Source organism: Bison bison, unplaced genomic scaffold (assembly GCF_000754665.1).
Source record: "Bison bison bison isolate TAMUID 2011002044 unplaced genomic scaffold, Bison_UMD1.0 scf7180017864160, whole genome shotgun sequence".
In the NCBI taxonomy this organism is placed as follows: domain Eukaryota; kingdom Metazoa; phylum Chordata; class Mammalia; order Artiodactyla; family Bovidae; genus Bison; species Bison bison.
In genome coordinates this window covers 5099950-5122283 of record NW_011494732.1, presented here as the reverse complement: position 1 = coordinate 5122283, position 22334 = coordinate 5099950, and the positions used below count along the sequence as shown (strand labels likewise).

Here is a 22334-nt window from a genome sequence, read left to right as displayed (position 1 = left end):
AGATGGGTATATCTTTCCTTTTCTCCTTTGCTTTTCACTTCTCTTCTTTTCACAGCTATTTGTAAGGCCTCCTCAGACAACCATTTTGCCTTTTTGCATTTCTTTTTCTTGGGGATGGTCTTGATTCCTGTCTCCTGTACAATATCACGAACCTCTGTCCATAGTTCACCAGGCACTCTGTCTATCAGATCTAATCCCTTGAATCTATCTCTCACTTTCACTGTATAATCATAAGGGATTTGATTTAGGTCATACCTGAATGGTTTCCCATACTTTCTTCAATTTAAGTTTGAATTTGGCAATAAGGAGTTCATGATCTGAGCCACAGTCAGCTCCTGGTCTTGTTTTTGCTGACTGTATAGAGCTTCTCCATCTTTGGCTGCAAATAATATAATCAAGCTGATTTTGGTATTAACCATCTGGTGATGTCCATGTGTAGAGTCTTCTCTTGTGTTGTTGGAAGAGGGTGTTTGCTATGAGCAGTGCGTTCTGGTGGCGAAACTCTATTAGCCTTTGCTCTGCTTCATTCTGTACCAAAGCCAAATTTGCCTGTTACTCCAGGTATCTCTTGACTTCCTACTTTTGCATTCCAGTCCCCTATGATGAAGAGGACATCTTTTTTGGGTGTTAGTTCTAGAAGGTCTTGTAGGTCTTCATAGAACCATTCAACTTCATCTTCTTCAGCATTACTGGTTGGGGCATAGACTTGGATCACTGTGATATTGAATAGTTTGCCTTGAAAACGAACAGAGATCATTCTGTCATTTTTGAGATTGCACCCAAGTACTGCATTTCAGACCCTTTTGTTGATTATAAGGGCTACTCCATTTCTTATAAGGGATTCTTGCCTGCAGTAGTATAAATAATGGTCATCTGAATTAAATTCACCCATTCCAGTCCATTTTAGTTCACTGATTCCTAAAATGTCTATGTTCACTCTTGCCATCTCCTATTTGATCACTTCTAATTTACCTTGATTCATGGACCTAACATTCCAGCTTTCTATGCAATATTGTTCCTTATAGCATTGAACTTTACTTCTATCACTGGTCACATCCACAACTGGGCATTGTTTTCGATTTGGCTCTGTCTCTTCATTCTTTCTGGAGTTATTTCTCCACTCCTCTCCAATAGCGTATTGGGCACCTACCGACCTGAAGAGTTCATCTTTCAGTGTCATATCTTTTTGCCTTTTCATACTGTTCATGGGGTTCTCAAGGCAAGAATACTGAAGTGGCTTGCCATTCCTTTTTCCAGTGGACCATGTTTTGTCTCTATTAGGGTACAAATACATTCAAAGCCAGAGGCAACTTAAATGCCTGAATTATTGAGTATGATGTTGTGTGATTTGTTTCTTTTTAAAACATTTTTTATTGGGTTACAGTTGATTTAAAACATTACATTTGTTTCTGCTGTACAGCAAAGTAACTCAGTTACATATATACATATATCCACTCTGATTTTGTATTCTTTCCCCATATAACTCACTACAGAGCTCTGGGTAGATTTCCCTGTGCTGTATAGTAGGTCCTTATTAGTTATCTATTTTATATATAGTAGTGTATGTATGTCGATCCCAGTCTCCCATTTTTTTAATTTATCCCTCCCCTGCTCCCTGCATTCCTCCCTGGTAACCATAAGTTTGTTTTCTACATCCGTGACTTTTCTTCTGTTTGCAAGGTCATTTGTACTCAGCCATAAATAAGAACAAAATAGTGCCATTGGCAGCAACTTGAAATGGACCTAGAAATTGTCATACTGAGTGAAGGAAATCAGACAGAGAAAGGCAGCTATCGTATGATATCGCATATATGTGGAACCTAAAAGAGCGGCACAAATGATTTGATTCTTAAACTTGGCTTTTCAGGTTTTTTTGCCAGCCTTGTCCTTCAGTCAGCACAAGGATGCCAACCTGGGACTCACGTCTGGAGAAGTCTTAGACTCTTTTGATTATGACATAGACCTACCTAGCATGCCTGGGGAAGCAATAGAATATCACAGCATTCAGTTAATACGAGATGAATTTTTAATGAACATCCAGAAATTTGCAAGTAGTATTCAAAGAACAATGCAGCAACTTGAAGGTAAGGCTTTAGTTTTTCTCCTTGGTTAAGCAGGATGTTTCCATTAAGAAGAATTTAGTTTTGGACACAGTGGGGGATGGAGAGGTGGGATGATCTGAGAGAATATCATTGACACATATACATGACCATATGTAAAATAGAGAGCCAGTGGGAGTTTGATTTATGATGCAAGGAACCCCAAACTTGTGCTCTGTGACAACCTAGAGGTGTGGGATGAGGAGGGAGGAGAGGAGGGTTTCAAGAGAAGGGGACATATATACATATACACACACACACATCTATGGCTGATTCATGTTGATGTATGACAGAGGCCATCACAGTATTGTAATTATCCTGTAATTAAAAAAAAATTCCTGAAAAGAAGAATTAAGAGTCCAGGAGATTTTTTGGTATTAATTAATGATTGTTCTTTTTACCTGCTCCTGATGTGAAAGACACAGAGCTGATCTTTGTAAGAAACATAAAGAAGAATGAAGAATGACAAATCCTTGTCTTCAAGGATTTTATAATCCAGGGCCCAAGGAACTATGGCAGAAAAAGTAACTTGAGATAGATGTTAGGGTCCTTAGGGCTTGGAAAAGTGAGACCCTTTGGGAGAAGTGGTGAGGAAATCAAAGAGGACTTCCTGGAGGTGGCAGCATTTGACCTCATCTGAAATGATGAGCAATGCATTGGTAGGTGGAATTGGGGAGCAAGGGCATTTCAGTCAGGGAGAATGTGGACCTTGTGAGGTTCATTTTGCATTCATGTTGCTAAGCACTGTATGAGATTCAGTGTGCTAAGCACTCTGTATTTTCAGTCTGAAGATCTAGCCTTTTAGTATGAAAAACTCTCTTGATAATTTCCTCCACTATTTGTCTGTTTCCTTTTGCTAATATTCCTGTTGGGTGTGTGCTGCTGATTCTGTTACTTATCTTTTCACTTGTGTTTTCCGTCTCTGTGTAGAATACACAGACAAAGAGATCCTAAAGAGTGGCTAAAGAGTTCCTCAACTTTTACCTTCACAACTTTTGATTAGACTTTCACTTATTCTGTGACTGTACCTTTTCCATAGCATTCTGTTCTTGTTTGATGGATGCTATATTGTCTCAAATCTCTAATAGTTGGAATTAAGACTGCCCCCCCCCATCTTTTCTTTTATCTCAGTGTCCTCTGAAGTCATTGTTGCTGACTTATCTTGGATTGTCTGTTTCATGCTGGAGACGTTCTCGAATATCTATTGCGATCTGGTTGTTTGTTCAGTTTTTAAACTGACATTAGGTTGTAAACTCAGGAATTCTTATTAATAAATAGCTAAATCATTTTGATGGCACTTGATGCTGCTACGGTGATCTAATTATCTAAAATGTTTTAGGGACTTCCCTGGTGGTCCAGTGGTTAAAAATCTTCCTTCCAATGGAGGGGATGAAGGTTTGATCCCTGGTTGGGGAAATAAGATCCCACATGCCAGGCGGGGGCGGCAACTAAGCTTGCATGCTGCGACTATGTAGCCTACGCCCTAAAGCCTATGCACCACAAAGAAGATTCCACGTGCTGCAACTGTAAGACCTGATGCAGCCAAATAAATAAATAAAACGTTTTAGTACGTTCTAATGAAAGAGATTTTTAAGAGAGGATATATAGGAATATGAGGATCGTGATGTACCACTATATACTCATGTGTGGAGAGAAGATCCAGAATTACCTTGAAGGTTATTGTCTGTAACCATTTCCTCCAAACTCCTGACTGACTGTCCATTTTTATTCTGCTAGGTGAGATCAAGTTAGAAATGCCAAGCATCAGCGTAGAGGGAGAGGTATCTGATCTGGCAGCTGACCCAGAAACAGTTGAAATTTTGGAGCAATGCGTGATAAACTGGTTGAATCAGATATCTACAGCCCTTGAGGGCCAGATGAAAAAGACACCACAGGTAAGGTGTGCAATGCTTTTGCAGATCCCTAATCCAGTTCATGGAACAACAGACTGGTTCCAAATAGGAAATGGAGTACGTCAAGGCTGTATATTGTCACCCTGCTTATTTAACTTATATTCAGAGTACATCATGAGAAACGCTGGACTGGAAGAAACACAAGCTGGAATCAAGATTGCCGGGAGAAATATCAGTAACCTCAGATATGCAGATGACACCACCCTTATGGCAGAAAGTGAAGAGGAACTAAAAAGCCTCTTGATGAAAGTGAAAGTGAAGAGTGAAGAAGTTGGCTTAAAGCTCAACATTCAGAAAACGAAGATCATGGCATCCAGTCCCATCACTTCATGGGAAATAGATGGGGAAACAGTGGAAACAGTGTCCGACTTTATTTTTTTGGGCTCCAAAATCACTGCAGATGGTGACTGCAGCCATGAAATTAAAAGATGCTTACTCCTTGAAAGGAAAGTTATGACCAACCTACATATCATATTGAAAAGCAGAGACATTACTTTGCCAACAAAGGTCCATCTAGTCAAGGCTATGGTTTTTCCTGTGGCCATGTATGGATATGAGGGTTGGACTCTGAAGAAGGCTGAGCGCTGAAGAATTGATGCTTTTGAACTATGGTGTTGGAGAAGACTCTTGAGAGTCCCTTGGACTGCAAGGAGACCCAACCAGTCCATTCTGAAGGAGATCAGCCCTGGGATTTCTTTGGAAGGAATGATGCTAAAGCTGAAACTCCAGTACTTTGGCCACCTCATGTGAAGAGTTGACTCATTGGAAAAGACTCTGATGCTGGGAGGGATCGGGGGCAGGAGGAGAAGGGGACGGCAGAGGATGAGATGGCTGGATGGCATCACTGACTCGATGGATGTGAGTCTGGGTGAACCCTGAGAGTTGGTGATGGACAGGGAGGCCTGGCGTGCTGCGATTCATGGGGTCGCAAAGATCTGGACATGACTGAGCGACTGAACTGAACTGAATCCAGTTTATGCTTGCCATCCTGAGAAAGAGCCAAGAATCTTGGAATCTGTGTGATCTAGCCTCTTTTCTTACTGTTTTGTGACCTTCTTAAAAATATTAAAGTAAACATACCTGAGATGTCATTCTTGGGCTTTCTAAGGTTAGTGTGCTACCAGATGTCTCCTGATATTGATAAAGATAACACAGATATATCAGTCAGGATGTTTGAGCTGGAAAAAAAAAAAAAAAAAAAACCCAGGAAATCTAACTAAGCTGGCTTAAGCAAGAAAGAGGATTTATTGGCTCATTGAAAAGTCCAGAGGGCAATGCTGGTTTCAGATACAGTTGGATCAGGACTCTGGCAATCTAGCTGGGTTCCTCTGTAAATTTCTTGGTTCCAATCTCCTCTCTGAGTGGGCTTCCTCCTCGGACTGGTTTCCTTCATGGTGACAACTTGTAGCAGTTTCTGACTCCACATTCCCACACCACTTTGTCCAGAGAAAGATGGAGTGTCTAGCGTTCCCAACTGGAGTCCTGAGATTCCCTCTGATTGGACCATCCTAGGTCAGGTGTCTGCCCCTCAAGTTCTTGCATGGGTTAGCTCCTAAATATAGAGTCTTTGGGAAGAGAGGCGTGGATGCTGGAGGAGCAACCAGTGTCCATTCCCCACTAATGATGATGATGTTTGTGTGCTCATCACAGGGTAATGGTCCTCTGGCTGAGATTGAATTCTGGCGGGAAAGAAATGCCACCCTAAGTGCTCTGCATGAACAAACAAAGCTTCCAATAGTCAGAAAAGTCTTGGATGTGATGAAGGAGTCAGATTCATTGCTTGTGGCCAACTTGCAGCCCGTCTTAACTGAATTGTTCAAGTTCCACATGGAGGCCTCAGACAACGTGAGGTTTCTTTCCACAGTGGAACGTCATTTCAAGGTAGGCTGGGTGCACTGCACTTTGGAAAGTCAGCCACATGGATTTAACTTCTGTTTGTTTATTCAGCATTTAAAAAAATTGCAGTAAAATATATATAACATATTTATTATTGAAACCACTTGTAAGAGTAAGTTTGGTAACATTCAATACATACCCAGTGCTGGGTACCCATCGTCACCTCCTATATGCAAAACTTTTTCACTGTCCTCAACGTGAACTCAACATCCCTTAAACCACAACTCTGATTTCCCCCTAGCCCCTGGTAACCTCTATTCTAATTTCCAACTCTATGAATTTGCTTGTTTTAGGAATTTCATAGAAATGGAACCATACCCTATTTGTCCTTCTGTGTATGGTTTATTTCACTCAACATAATGTTTTCTTTCCTTTTCTTTTTTTGTATTTGACTACACTGGGTCTTAGTTGCAGCATGTGGGATCTAGTTTCTTGATCAGGGATTGAACCCGGGTCCCCTGCATTGGAAGCTCGGAGTCTTGGCCACTGGACCACCAGTGAAGTCCCAACATAATGTTTTCACGATTCATCCATGCTATAGTATATGTCCGAATCTCGTTCCTTTTTAAGGCTCAGTAATTTTGCACTGTATACACCACATTTTGCTCATCCATTCTTCTGTTGATGGACTTTTGGGTTGTTTCCCACCTTTTGGCTATTGTAAAGAATGCTGCTATGAATCTGGGTGCACAGATATTTGTTTGAGTCTCTGCTTTCAGTTCGTTTGAGCATATACCCAGGAGTAGAATTATTGGGTCGTATGATAATTCTGTGTTTTCAAAAAAACATTTCTTTATTTACAGCTGTGTCGGGTCTTACTTGCAGCACATGGCGGTGGGGAGAGGTCTTCATTGTGGCTTGTCGGCTCCTTAGTTGGGGTGCAGAAGCTAAGTTGCCCCAGGGCATGTGGGATCTTACTTCTCTGACCAGGAATGGAGCCCATGTCCCCTGCATTGAAAGGCAGACTCTTAACCACTGGACCACTAGGGAAGTCCCAATATTTCTATATTTAACTGTCCGTGAACATTTTATATTTAACTCTTTTCCACAGTGAGCGCACCATTGTATTACATTCCCACCACAAGTGTAATTTCCTCTTTTACAATTCCTCTCCCCTCTGATTTATCATGCACACAGTACAGTATTCCAAGGCCAGGAGTCATTATTACTGTTCTAGTAATGAGGCCAGTAAGAGTCCTATTTGTGTGGTTGGGGGGTGCTCTTTGTGTGGTGAAGTACTGTGAATGTGTTGACCCCAGTCCTGAATATCCCGCAGCTGCATATACAACCTCACAGAGCCTGTTTCCTCCTCTGGAAAACTGAGCTCATGAGAGAGCCTACCTCAAACGGTGGCTGGAAGGTTCAAGTTAACTTATGCATGCAGAGCACACAGCATGTCAGGAGCAGCATCAGGGGTCAACAGCATCAGCGCATAACAGCAGCACAAGTGGCCCCTGGATAAGGATCTAGGTGGTCCCCTGAAAGCGATAAAACAGCTGGTCAAATCCGAGGGCTTGAGGTCCAAGTGGAATCTGCCTCTAAATTGATGTTGGTGATAACGTTTCCTTGCTGGAACTTTATTTATCATCTCTGCAGAGTAAGTGGCTTGCGAAGACCAGTGAAAGGCCAGCTTCTAGCACTCATGTAATTGCTTTTGTGGTTTTTTGCCATCCCTTTGTGAATCGGAAACTTACTTTTCTTTAAGTTAACTTTAGATTTATTCATATATTTTTGTGTGGGTAATATAGACTCGTCTTAAACAATCAAGCCTGTGCAGGTATTGGTTTGATATAACGACAGTTATTTCTAATGTACACTAAAGTAAGTATATATTTTCTCTTTCTTAAGTTTTAATCAACTATTTAGAAAACTGGAAATGAAGTTAATAGAAGAAATCAAGATCAGATGGTAGCAAAACATTTCATGCATTAACAATCTTGAAAGTTCCTTAAAATAAGTATATATTTTTTCCTTAAAATAAGTATATTTTTTAAAAGTTCTGTTGTCAAAAATCATCTTACTTCTTGCCAAAGGACACATACCCTGGAAAATACTGGCACTGGATAAAATTACCTCGGAGAAGGCAATAGCACCCCACTCCAGTACTCTTGCCTGGAAAATCCCATGGGCGGAGGAGCCTGGTAGGCTGCAGTCCATGGGGTCGCTAAGAGTCGGACACGACTGAGCGACTTCACTTTCACTTTTCACTTTAATGCATTGGAGAAGGAAATGGCAACCCACTCCAGTGTTCTTGCCTGGAGAATCCCAAGGATGGGGGATCCTGGTGGGCTGCTGTCTATGGGGTCGCACAGAGTCGGACACGACTGAAGCGACTTAGCAGCAGCAGCAGCAGCAGCAGCAATGCCAACTTTGACTCACTCAGTGGCACTCTTGCCACTAAATATAGAATAATTACATATGTATACACACATCCATACTCCATATATATATCTGCAAATTGCTTTATTTATTTTAATTGTAAATCTTTCCACGTCAGTGCATACTGCATCAGCGCATAACAGCAGCACAAGTGGCCCAGAGTCACTACCTATTTCAAACTTCTTTTGTTTGTTAAACACTTTCTTCCATGATAAGAACTTTTTTTTTTTTAATTAAGAAGAATGTCCTACACTATTGGTGGGAATGTAAGCTGGTGCAGCCACCGTGGAAAATAGTATTCCCTGGGTCAGAAGGGAGTGGCAACCCAATCCAGTATTCTTGCCCCCCCCCAAAAAAAAGGGGGGCTCAAAGAAATATGGGCTTCCCTGGTGGCTCAGAGGTTAAAGAGTCTGCCTCCAATGTGGAAGACCCAGGTTCGATCCCTGAGTCGGGAAGATCTCCTGGAGAAGGAAATGGTAACACATTCCAGTATTCTTGCCTGGAGAATCCCATGGATGGAGAAGCCTGGTAGGCTACAGTCCATGGGGTTGCAAAGAGTTGGACGTGACTGAGCGACTTCACTTTCACTTTTCACTCAGAAAACCAAGAATAGAATTACCATATGATCCAGCTATCTCACTCCTGGGCTATTGTATAGCCAGACAAGAGTCTAATTCAAAAAGATACATGCACCCCTATGTTCCTAGCAGCACTGTGTACAGTAGCCAAGACAGGGAAGCAACCTAAATGTCCATCAACAGATGAATGGATAAAAAAGTGTTACATGTATACAATGAAATATTACTCAGCCAGAAAAAGGACGAAATAATGCCATTTGCAACAACACGGATGCAACCAGAGATTATTACACTAAGTGAAGTAAGTCAAAAAGAGAAAGACAAATACCGCATTATATCGCTTATATGTGGAATCCAAAATATGATACAAATGAACCTATCTATGGAACAGAAACAAGAATCAGGGACATAGAGAATAGACGGTGGTTGCCAAGAGGGAGGTGGGTGGGAGAAGACAGGAGTGGAGGTTGGGGCTAGCAGATGCAAACTGCTAAGTACACTATAGATTGGAGAAACAACAAGGTCCTACCGTATTGTACAGGGAATAATATTCAATATCCTGTGGTAAGCCATCATGGAAAAGAATATGGAAAATAATGTAAAAAATTTTTTTAAACTTGAGAGACCTGCAACAGGAGCATATTTTTCCCCCCAAAAGTAATAAAGTCCAGAAATACATTTAATAATTGGGTTGGCCAAAAAGTTCATTTGAGTATTTCCATACCATCTTAAAATATCTTTTAAATTAAAAAAAGGGAAACTTCCTGCACACTGCTTGTTCTCTTACACCGGTCGCCCTGAGACTGAGCCAGCCTGCCTTGCTCTTTCGTTTGCACCCGCCTCTCCGGTTAGAACATCACGCACGGATCTAGCTTTCACGTTGTCTTGGAAACAATCCCCTCCATGATGAGCGCCCTGAGGATGGTGTGGATTATCTCCCGCCACTACAACAAAGACGAGAGGATGATTCCGCTCATGGAGCGCATTGCCTGGGAGATCGCCGAGAGAGTCTGCAAAGTGGTGAATCTGCGGACGTTGTTCAAGTAAGACCCGGCGGCGCTCTGTGTCTCTTAAGCCCTTAAAGCGCTTTGTGTGTGCTAAGTGTCCTGCCCCACTCTTTGCGACCCCACGGGCGGAGCCCACCAGGCTCCTCTGTCCATGGGATTCTCCAGGCGAGAATGCTGGAGTGGGCTGCCGTGCCCTCCTCCAGGGGATCTTCCCAACCCAGGGATCAAACCCCGTCTCTTTATGTCTCCAGGATTGGCAGGAGGGTTCTTTGCCACTAGCAGCACCCGGAAGTCCTGAACAGCTTTATCAAAACATAATTCATACTCTGTACAAATCACCCATTTAAAACATACAATTGAATGCTTTTGGTACAAACTTGGTGAAAAAGTTCGTTCAGGGTTTTCCAGCAGATGTAATGGAAAAACCCCAATGACCTTTTTGGCCAGCCCAATAGATTCAGAGTTGTGCATCCATAGTCATCAGTGATTTTAGAAAGTTTACTTCATCCCAGAAAGAAACCCCAGGCCCTTTAGCTGCCTCTCCCCCTCGCCCCTCCCCTCCTAACCCTGGCAACCACTGATCTACTTTCTGTGGACTTGCCTCTTCTGAACATTCATGCAGATGGAGTCAGACAACTTGTGGTCTTTTATGACTGGCTCCTCCCACTCAGCATCGTGTTTTGACGGCTCCTCCATGGTGTAGCCTGTATCACTGCTTCATTCCTTTTTATGGCCAAATAATACTCTACTTGTGTAGATTAATCAAGACCATCTTCTTTAATTAGGGGCTTCCCTAGTGGCTCAGACAGTAAAGAATCTGCCTGCAATGCAGGAGACCCAGGTTTAATCCCTGAGTCGGGAAGATCCCCTGGAGGAGGAAATGGCAACCCACTCCAGTATTCTTTCCTGGAGAATTCTATGGACAGAGAAGCATGGTGGATACAGTCCATGGGGTCGCAAATTATCCTTGGAGAGACTGAAGCACATGGTCTGAGGGAACTTCACTCCAGGACCTTGGATCCCCTCAGGTGGAATAGCTTCTGAGGATCAAATCTGGAAGGGGACACTGATCTTTTTTTTTTTTTTTTTTTTTAACTCCCTTTCTCTCTTTTATTTTGGCTGAGCTGCATGCAGGATCTTAGTTCCCTGACCAGGGATTGAACCCGTGCCCCCTGCAGAAGTGCAGAGTCCTAACCAGCCAGATGGTCAGAGAATTCGCTCTCTCTTTTTTTTTTACTTTCTTAAAAAATAATCTATATAAGTGAAATAGGTACCAAAATCTCACTATTATCATTTTGCCTCCAGTATTACGGCCCCTCCCCCCTCCCCCCTTGGACCCAAGGCCACCAGGTTCCCTTCAAGCTCAAACGGAAAACTTATTGGGTAAACCAAAGCTTTGCCCATTGAGGGGCAGCTGTGGTGAAGGTCAACCTGGGCCATGGCTTGGAATCCTGCCCACACTGCTGCAAATCGCTTTGCTGCAAATTTCTTGGCGGAACAGTCTCTTGCCTGGGAAGCTTTTTGTGATGAGGCTATGTCATCAGAGAGGCTCAGCTCCTTGCTTAGAACCTGTCCCTCCCCACCAGGGAGCAGCGTGGCTCCAACTTCCCGCCTCCCAGCAGCTCTGCCCTCCTTCGCATCACAGCGTCTCTTTGCTTCCCAGAGAAAACCGAGCGAGTGCACAGCACAAGACCTTGGAGGCCAGGAACACCCTCAACATGTGGAAAAAGGCCTATTTCGACACCCGGGCCAAGATTGAGGCTTCGGGGAGAGAAGCTCGGTGGGAGTTTGATCGGAAACGGCTGTTCGAGAGAACGGATTACATGGCCACCATCTGCCAGGACCTCTATGACATCCTGCAGGTAGGGAGGCTGGGTCTTCAATGCACGCAAAAGCAGTCAGATCTGGGATTTGCTCCATGGAAGGCAGTTTGGCTTTTTGACGATGTGGATCTCTCCTTGTCAGTTGGGAGCAGGGAGGTCAGGAGGGCCTGGCCAGGAGAGATGCCTGCAGAGCAGACAGAATGTCCCAAAACCCAAAACACACCTGACCTTTGCAGCTTTCCCTTCAGTTTTGTGACATTCCCCACCCGTCTCCACTTTTTTTTTTTTTTAAATGCCCAAGTGCTCAGCTTGCAGGATCTTATTTTCCCAACCAGAGATTGAACCTGGGCCCTCGGCAGTGAAATTACAGAATCTTAACCACTGGACTGCCAGTGGTTTTCCTTGGTTTTCTTGTTTTAAACATTTGTTTTAGAAAATTGAAATGTAGTTGATGTACATTATATAGGTTACAGTTGTACAGTAGGATTCACAGTATTAAATTTATGATTATTATGAAATATTGGAAGCCAGCTCTGCTTCAGAGGGAGAAGGTGGCCTCTCTGAGCTGTCACTGTCCTTGTTTACTCATCGCAGCTGAAACATGATGACTCGTACTGGCCCTGAGTCTCCTGAACTCCTGCGCATCATGGCTCTCCTAGGAGTCTCTGCTCACGGGGCCTCACATGCTGCCTGTCGATGGGGTGTTGTGGACAGCCCACACCCAGCTTTTGCCTATCTCCTCTGCTCACACACATGCATGATGGCCTCCCCCTCAGACTTCATTTACAAAACACAAGCTCAGAGATAAAGTGGTCGAGAATTTCAGGATGGTGATAGCAGAGCCTTCAATCCAGCCCAGAGCCCTCTGGAGGCTGGGGCCCTGTGCGCCTGCCTGAGGCCCACACCTATGAAGCCTGCTCTGTATGTACATCATCTCTGCCTCACGGAGCTCACAGTCTAGTGGAAGAGAAAGAAGGTGGACATGCTAATCACACGGAAGGACTCCTCTGGTGGTCCAGTGGTTAAGACTTTGTGTTCCAACGCATGGGGTGCGGGTTCCATCCCTGGTTGGGGAATTAAGATCCCACGTGGTTCTCGGGCGAAAGAAACCAAAAACATAAAACAGAAGCAGTAATGTAACAAAGTCAATAAAGACTTTAAAAATGGTCCACCTCAAAAAATTCTTATGAGAGGAAAAAAATTACTCAGTTCCATAGCTACAGCTGAGATGAGTGCTAAGAAAGGGGAAGAGAGGGGGCTCTGGAAGTGTGTGTAGGGGCCTGAAAGTGAAAGTGTTAGTCACACAGTCGTGTCCAACTCTTTTCGACCCCACGGACTGTAGCCCACCAGGCTCCTCTGTCCATGGAATTCTCCAGGCAAGAATACTGGAGTAGGTCGCTGTGCCCTTCTCCAGGGGATCTTTCCAACCCAGGGACTGAACTCAGGTCTCTCGCATTGCAGGCAGATTCTTTACTGTTTGAGTTACCCATGTAGGGGCGTACCCTGTTCTAAAGGGTCAGACAAGATGAAGGCATATTTAATGATGAGTAGTAGGTACCTGTGCCTTCCCAGGTGGCAGAAGTGATAAAAAAAACCTGCCTGTCCATGCAGGAGATGTAAGAGATGTGGGTTTGATCCCTGGGTTGGGAAGATCCCCTGGAGAATGGAATGGCAACCCACTCCAGTATCCTTGCCTGGAGAATCCCATGGACAGAGGAGCCTGGTGGGCTACAGTCCACGGGATCACAGAGAGTCAGATGTGACTGAAATGACTTAACACACACACACACCCAGTAGGCATCTAGACGTTTTACACTGTGTGTGCAAAGGCCCTGAGACAGAAAGGAACATGGATCTGAAAGAGGCCTGGAGTGACTATGAGGCAACAGGGCATGAGCAGGATGGGAAGAGATAGAAAGAGGGGGTAGGGTCCTGAGTCTGAAAACTTTGACAACTGTGTCAGGGCATCTGGGACTCTTTGTGCAGTGGGTAACCCAAGGGCTTAGACTGAGAGGAAGTTACCTGTGTGACACAATCCATTTATTAGTAACATCAGGAGCATCATGAGAAAACCAAATGGTCATCTCCCTCGTTTTGTTTGATTGGACAGGTCGTGGAGGAATTCTACAACATATTTGGTCCGGAGCTGAAAGCGGTGACTGGGGATCCCAAGCGCATCGATGATGTCCTGTGCAGGGTGGACGGCCTGGTCACCCCCATGGAAAACCTGACCTTTGACCCCTTCAGCATCAAGTGCTCCCAGTACTGGAAATATGTGATGGACGACTTCAAGATCGAAGTCCTGGCAAGTCACACATCCTTCAATTTGACCTTGAAAGTGGATACCGTGATTCTGTTGGGTTATTTAGTTATGTTTAGGGTTTTTTTTTTCCCAAATCATAAAAAGGGATCCCTGATTTTTTGGTGAAAAATGATAACAGTGCAGAAGAGCATAAGGTGAAAATGAACATTTCTCAATGTCCTCTGTCCCCACTCCTACTCCCTGGGCGGAATGGGTTTATCTGAACTATCTCTGCTGTTGTGTCCTCTCCCATTTCTTTGTCTATATGAGTTAATATTTTAAAAATTTCCTTTTCCATCATTTTGACTAGTGGAAGGGAGAGAGCAGAAAACCGATGCAGCAGCTGGTCTGCTATTTTTATTTGGACCCCAGCCTCCACTAAGGGAAGTCCTGGTGGCTCAGATAGTAAAGAATCTGCCTGCAATGCAGGAGGCCCAGGTTCAATCCCTGGGTCGGGAAGATCCTCAGGAGAAGGGAATGGCAACCCACTCCAGGATTCTTGTCTGAAGAATTCCACGGACAGAGGAGCCTGGTTGGTTACAGTCCCTGGGGTTGCAAGGAGTTGTACCTACCTATACTGTAGTTAACACTATAGCTTCCACTAGAGTACAATGGAAATCCTTCTCAAGGTACTGATTTGGTTTGTTTTGCTTCTTTCTTGACATTTTGCTTTTTGTGGGATAAGTACAGGGTCCTAAGGGTTTTGTTTTTTTTTGGCTTTTTTTGTTTGTTTTTGGCAGGTTATTGAGAAAGAAGCAAAAAATTTTATTGATGAATCTTTTAAGACACTTCGATCAGCTGAAGCAGCATTTGATATGCTTTTAAAATTTAAACATATTCGTTCACGGGAGGCCATTAATCGACAAATGATGATGAAATTTAATGATATCCTTGCACAGTATTGTAAAGAGGTAACTGAAAAAAATCTGTGGCTGTTGTAGCAATGAAAATACACTTGGCAAAGTGTAAGCAATTGGACCACACTGTTGTCTTTCTTATCTAAATTCAGAGAAACTGTGGAATTTCCCCAAAATAGCATGTCGTATAACCAAAACAGGTAACCAAAAGGAAGTGGGTTTGTTTATTTAGTGGAGAAATTCAGTAGGAACTTATGAAGTACAATATTATATGCCATCAATCTTATATGCCATTACATTGTGATGGGCCCTGAGTGAATAGTCATAGTAACAATCATAGTAACAAGAGTGTCATAGTGTGAAGGTCACGTGTGTGTTCATATACACACTCCTGTTGTAAGGATACTCATTATACATTGGACCCACCTAGATAATCCAGGATCATCTCTTTATTTTAAGGTCAGCTAATTGGTGACCTTAACTCCATCTGCTACCTAATTCCTCCTTATCATATAATATATTCACAAATTCTGGAGATCAAGACCATTATTGGGGCAGAACTTATTTTGCCTCTGACACCTAATTATTCATGTGAGAGTGTGACATACATATTTTATTTATTTTTAATTTATTATTTTTATTGGAGTATAATTGCTTTACAATATTCTGTTAGTTTCTGCTGTACAGCAATGTGAATCACTTACAGGTATACATATTAATATATCCCTTCCCTCTTGATCCTTCCTACTCTTCTCCCATCCCACCCCTCCCAGTCATCACAGAGCACCAGACTGAGCTACCTATGCTGTCCAGTAGCTTCCCACTAGCTGTCTATTTTATACATGGTAGAGGTCAGTGCTACTCTCCCAGTTCATCCCCCGCTCCCCTCTCCTTGCTGTGTTCACATGACCATGCTTTACACCTGCATCTCTATTCCTGCCCTGCAAATAGATTAATCTGTACCCTTTTTCTAGATTCCATATACATGCATTAATATATGATATTTGTTTTCTTCTTTCTAACTTCAAGTATGAGAGACTCTAGGTCCATCCACATGACTACAAATGACCCAATTTCATTCCTTTTCATGGCTGAGTAATATTCCATTGTACATATGTACTACAACTTCATTATGCATTCATCCGTTGATGGATATTTAGGTTGCTTCCATGTCCTGGCTATTGTAAACAGCACTGCAATGAATGTTGGGGTACATGTGTCTTTTTGAATTATGGTTGCAAAATTTTATTTTAAAGTGCAAGCCCAGGCCATATGATTCAGCAGTTCCATTTTGTGCATAAACACAAATAATTGAAAGCAGAGTCTCGAAGAGATATTTGAACATTGATGTTCATGGCAGCACTATTCACAACCACCAAAACCTGGAAATAACCCAAGGGTCCATTGATAGACCAGTGGATAAACAAAGTGTGGTATATATCTGTACAATGGAATATTATTCAGCTTTAAAAAGGAAGGAGATTCTGCCATGTGCTTTTAATACAACATGAATGAACCTTGAGGGCTTTAAAATAAGCCAGTTATAAAAAGACAAACACTCTATGAGTCTATTTACATGAGGTACTTAGAGTAGTCAAAGTCAAAAGACGCAGAGTGGAAAGGCGTTTCTAGGAGCTGAGGGAGACGTAAATGGGGAGTTACTGTGTTTCATGGGTACCCAGAGTTTCAGCTTTTCAAGATGAAAGAAGTTCTGGAGATGGATGGTGATGATGGGTGCACAGCATTTTGTTGTTGTTCAGTTGCTAAGTTGTATCAGCATGAATGTACTTAATTCCACTGAAATGCACACTGAAAAATGGTTAAGATGGTGACTTCTGTCATGCATATTGTACCACATTTAGAAAAATATTACATGATAAACAGTTATAAAACCTCAGTGGCATATACACACACACACACACATACATACCATGCAGGAGGCCTGGCCACCTGTCATGTCTAGAACAGATTTCAGAATTTCCATGATGAATTCCCTGGCAATCTGTGGTTAAGATTCTGTGCTTTCACTGCCAAGGGCCTGGGTTCGATTCCTGGCTGGGGAACTAACATCTCACAAGCCACATGGCAAGGCCAAAAAATGGTCCACCGAATGATTGTCCACAGTCTGGAAGTACAAGGCAGTCTGGATCATTGCATATGTTAAACCAAACCAAAGATTCCTGCAGAGTATAAGAAAAAGTAGTAGAGACTAAGTAATAAAAGCCCTATTCTGTACCTTTAAGTATTTCTTGACATTCCATGTTCATTTCTTTAAAGATACAAATCTCAAGTTCAATCTTGTCTTGGCTCGCATGCTGATACTGCTCACTTATGGAATATGTCTGATTGCTTTGCAGATTGACATAGTTAACAAAATTTTTGTCCAGAACCTCGACAACCCCCCGTTGTATAAGAACCATCCCCCGGTGGCAGGTGCAATCTACTGGGAACGGTCCCTGTTCTTCCGGATTAAGCACACCATCCTCAGATTTCAAGAAGTAGAGGAGATCCTGGACAGTGATGGAGGAAGAGAAGTATGTTATGTCTGCTGCAACAGGCCTGTTTTGAGTTTTACGTTTTAAAAAATCATTCATTCATTTAGGCTGCTCTGAGTCTTGAGTGAGTGCTGCGCCTGGGCTTTCTCTAGTTGTGGCGAGTGGGGGCTCCTCTCTATTTGTAGTGCATGGATTTATTGCGGTGGTGCCTCTTGTTGTGGAACACGGGCTCCAGGGCATGCAGGCTGCGGCATTCAGGCTCAGTAGTTGTGGCACACGGGCTTAGTTGCCCCCAAGGCATGTGAGATCTTAGTTCCCTGTCCAGGGATCAAACCCATGTGCCCTGCATTGGAAGGTGGATTCTTAACCACTGGACCACCAGGGAAGTCCTGGATTTCACGGTTTAATTGTAGATGGGTAGCCTTGAGCGTGCCCAGGTGGCTCCTTCAATCCAGGTGACCCCCGAGCACGAGCTGGCTATACAGAGTTGCCTGCATGAGAAGAAGCTCAATTTCAAATCCATGCCTGCAACTTAGTCTTTCCCGTGGTCCCTGGGGACCACATCTCCATATGTATGACATGATATATCTATGACAGCTTCCAGGTGACAATCACATGACTTCCTCCTGATCTTGATCTTCAGCCTCTCCAGAGGGTGACCACGCTCTTTTTGATAATACTGTCCCTCCTCTTCATGCATTTTTGTCTGTTACATCATAAGGGCTAGGAAACCTTTTCTTTAACCGTCCAGAGAATAAATATTTTAGGCATTTGTGGGTCAAATGGCCCCTGTTGCAACTATTCAACTCTGCCTTTCTAGAAAGAAAGTGGTAGATAACATGTAAATGAACAGATGTGTTCCAATAAAACTTCATTTATGGATGCTGAAATTTGAATTTCATATGGTCTTCACAAGTCATGAATAACTGTCATTCTTTTTGAGCTCCCAGCCATGGGCTGAGGTTTGTGAGTCCTCCTAATCAGCCTAGAGTTTAAGCCGTACCGTGGCAGGCAAACCATCCAAATTTGTGCAAATCTGCCTGCTTCCTCTTGCATAAAGTGTTAAGTGATGTTTTTTTTCAGGAGAGAGAAAAAATTGTTATTTTCAAGGACAAAGTGACATTTGCCTGACTTCTCTGATAGGTCAAACAAAAATATTTGGAACTGGGTAGGATGATGAAAGACTATGAAGATAGAAAGTATGAGCAGTGGAGAGAGACGACGGAACAAATCCTGCCAACTCTCATGAAGAAGAGTCTGCTTACTAAGGTGCATCTTTTCAGATCTGAAACAGTGTTCTTGCCTGGAGAATCCCGTGGACAGAGAAGCCTGGTGGGCTACAGTCCATGGGGTTGCAAAGAGTTAGACGCGACTGAGCACTGACATGCGTGTGTGCACACACACATACACACACACGTCCCAGACTGTGGGGGCTGTGTAAGATGATGGTAACTCCCATTTCCTTGAGGTCTGATGTGTTGACTCTCACGAAGTTGAGAGGTATTTCCAAAATCAAAGGCAAAGAAGGGCAGAGGTGGCAGGGGTTGACCAGGGAGAAGAAAAGAGGCAGGAAGGGAAAACCTGGAGGTAGCAAAATGTCATGGTCAGGGAACAGGTGGGGATCAGGCAACCCTTCTGACTCCTTGGCTTAATTCTGGGCTTCAGGGACCCAGTTTGTAAAATGGCCTGGATCAGATGACCACGAACATGCAAAGTATTAGTTGAACCGTGTACGAAACAGGTTCAAACCGCTGATGGTTGATTATTTTTAACTTACAGGAAACTAACTCACTTTGATAGCAACCAGGGTTCTTGGCCTTCCCCAATCAATAGAAATTGACTAGAGGCCAGATAAACAATTCAAAGCAAGGCTTTACTGGGGGCCCCTGCTGCAGCAATGGAGAGTCAGAAGTAACCCGTTCCCTTGCTCACTCACTCCCCGAGCATCGGGTGCTGAGCTTGCTCATTATTTGGGGTGAGGGTAGGGGTGTGTCCAGGGGGTCTGGCCAGAGGGGTGGCTTAAGTAATTTGCCCATCCCTTTGGTGGTGTTGAGTTCAGGGAGCTTTTGCTCCCGACACCCTGTTTTTGCTATGGCTCTTCAGAAGTGGCAATAAGGATTTTTCAGTCTTTTTGTATCTTTTGTCTAGAATTTGCTCCAACTGCAGGTGTATGCAGTTATTTTTAGTCCCATATAATTTCTTTGTATTTTGTTCCTGGAGGAGAAGTGTGTCCAGGTGCAAGCATTGCAGCAAAGGGTCCCAGGTCCCAGCCTGTCTCAGTTTCACGGGATTCATCCTCATCTGGCACGGGGCCCAGCATATACCAAGTGCTCAACAAATTAAATGTTAACAGTAAGGAAGGAAAGACCTGGGCCTGGCAGTTTCAGATCTTCTATGGTCTCCTAAGTTCCAAAGTAGGTACTAAAATGAGTGAAGAAGCCAGGTAGAGCTTATCAGGAACTGGATGGCTTGTGTCCTATTCAAAGGGACAGCCGCTCCCCAGCTTCAGTCTATTCTTGTCATTTATCATCAGCTTTTCCTATTTTTTGAGGGACGCCAGATTTTTGGATTTTTGTCATGCAATTGCCCAATTTTCAAACGTGAGTGCTAAATCAAGTTCTTTAAAAACTCTGTTTACCCAAGTATGTCTTCTAGCTTAGTTCTGGTCAGCTCCCTGCTCTGTCAGGGCAGCAAAACCCCTCCACTGATTTTTTTCAAATTCACATTTATAACTTGGGTTGCATTGATCTGATTGCTTTGTGGACAGCCCTTCTCACTCTTATGAAACATTGTCTCCCCCACAGACTTCTGCCGCTGGTGATGATGCCACAAACCCTGACAGAGTGGCTGCTTTCTCAATCAACTTTTCACCTGCTCTCAGGGAGATTATTAATGAAACAAAGTACTTGGAACAGCTAGGTTTCCCTGTCCCCGAATTAGCAAGGAACATTGCTCTCCAGGAGGACAAATTTCTTAGGTAAACGGATTCTTCTTTTAAATCAGCGGTCAACACTTCTTATCTTGGGACCCCTTTACACTCTTCTAAATTATTGAGAACCACCCCCCTGCCCATACCAGGGCTTTCATTTTTGTGGATTTTATAACTATCAATGTTCACCGCATTAGAAATGAAAACTAAGAAATGTTTAAAATTTGTATTAATACATTTGTCTGAAATAGTAAAGATAAACATTTCATGTTAACTTAAATAGCACTTTTATTTTTTTAATTAATTTTCATTGGAGTATAGTTGATTTGGGGGCTTCCCTGGTGGCTCAGATGGTAAAGAATCTGCCTGCAATGCAGAAGACCTGGGTTTGATCCCTGGGTTGGGAAAACCCCCTGGAGAAGGGAATGGCAAACCCACTCCGGTATTCCTGCTGGAGAATTCCACGAACAGAGGAGCCTGGTGGGCTATAGTCCATGATGTCGCCAAGAGTCAGACATGACTGAGGAACTTTCAATATGACTATAGTTGATTTATAATGTTGTGTTAATTTCTGCTGTACAGCAGAGTGAGTCAGTTATAAATGATTCTACATCAGTTACACATACATGCTGCCCAGGGGGCACTAGTGGTAAAGAACCCACCTACCAGTGAAGGTACATGTAAGCGACATAGGTTCCATCCCTGGGTCAGGAAGATCCCCTGGAGGAGGGCTTGGCAACCCCCTCCAGGATTCTTGGACATGGGTTCCATCCCTGGGTCAGGAAGATCCCCTGGAGGAGGGCTTAGCAACCCACTCCAGTATTCTTGCCTGGAGAATCCCATGGACAGAGGAGCCTGGCGGGCTGCAGTCCATAGCGTCACAAAGGGTTGGACGTGACTGAAGCAACTTAGCCTACACACATATATACATACTCTCTTTTTTTAGATTGTTTTCCCGTATAGGTCGTTACAGGGTATTGAGTGGAGTTCCCTATAAATAACATTTTTAAATTAAAAAGTAACCAATATTTTCCAAAAAGGAAAGTTTTTGGGAAGAGTGACATTCTTTTAAATTTTTAGTCTGGCATTGGTCTTTTGTAACATATTATAAGATTATTGAGTTTTTTGAGCTCCATTTTTCTAATGTCAGTGACTTTCCTGTAATGTACAGGTACACGGATGGGATACAACGTATGTTGGACCATTATCACATGCTCACAGGAACGTTAAATGAGGCAGAGTCTCTTCTTCTTGATGACCATTCCCAGGAATTATTAAGAGTGTTTAGATCTGGATACAAGAGGTTGAACTGGAACTCACTAGGTAATAAATTCATCTATCTATTGCCTTTTAGACTTTGGGATGCAATCATTCTTTTAGATTGTCTTAGTTGAATTACAATTTTTGTATGTATGTGAAAGTGAAAGTCACTCAGTCATGTCTGATTCTTTGCGACACCATGGACTATACAGTCCATGGAATTCTCCAGGCCAGAATACTGGAGTGGATAGCCTTTCCCTTCTCCAGTGGATCTTTCCAACCCAGGGATTGAACCCTGGTCTCCCGCATTGCAGGCGGATTCTTTACCAGCTGAGCCACAAGGGAAGCCCGTATGTACATAGATATGGTTAACAAACCATGCTTTAAAAAAATATTTATTATTTATTTGACTACGTTGGGTCTTAATTGCAGCACGCAGGATCTTCATTGCCTCATATGGGACCTTTTGTTGTGGCGCATGGACTCTCCAGCTGTGGCTTGTGGGCTCAGTAGTTGCGGTCAATGCCCTGGCTTCTCTAGTTGTAACGTGTGGGCTAAGCTGCTCCATGGCATGTGGGGATCTTAGTTCCTTGACCAGGGATTGAACCCGTGTCCCCTGCATTGCAAGGCAGATTCTTAACCACTGGATCACCAGGGAAGTCCCTAACAAATATGTTTTGAGCATGATGTGCAGGGTTTTGTGTATGCTTAGTCGCTCGGTCGTGTCTGACTCTTTGCAACCCCATGGACTGTAGCCCACCAGGCTCCTCTGTCCATGGTGTTCTCCAGGCAAAAA

General features: G+C 43.3%; 1 protein-coding gene across 1 annotated transcript in view; it reads left to right on the top strand.

Moving 5' to 3' along the window:
* Positions 1-22334, top strand: part of DNAH10 (dynein, axonemal, heavy chain 10) — a 158629-nt gene that overhangs the window by 16943 nt on the left and 119352 nt on the right. The window contains exons 6-16 of the mRNA XM_010841412.1: positions 1868-2084; positions 3837-3994; positions 5663-5893; positions 9718-9908; positions 11536-11734; positions 13806-14000; positions 14738-14908; positions 17212-17388; positions 18493-18618; positions 20154-20326; positions 21450-21601. Coding sequence (XP_010839714.1) covers positions 1868-2084; positions 3837-3994; positions 5663-5893; positions 9718-9908; positions 11536-11734; positions 13806-14000; positions 14738-14908; positions 17212-17388; positions 18493-18618; positions 20154-20326; positions 21450-21601 — 1990 coding nt within the window. The remainder of the gene's footprint in view (positions 1-1867; positions 2085-3836; positions 3995-5662; positions 5894-9717; positions 9909-11535; positions 11735-13805; positions 14001-14737; positions 14909-17211; positions 17389-18492; positions 18619-20153; positions 20327-21449; positions 21602-22334) is intronic.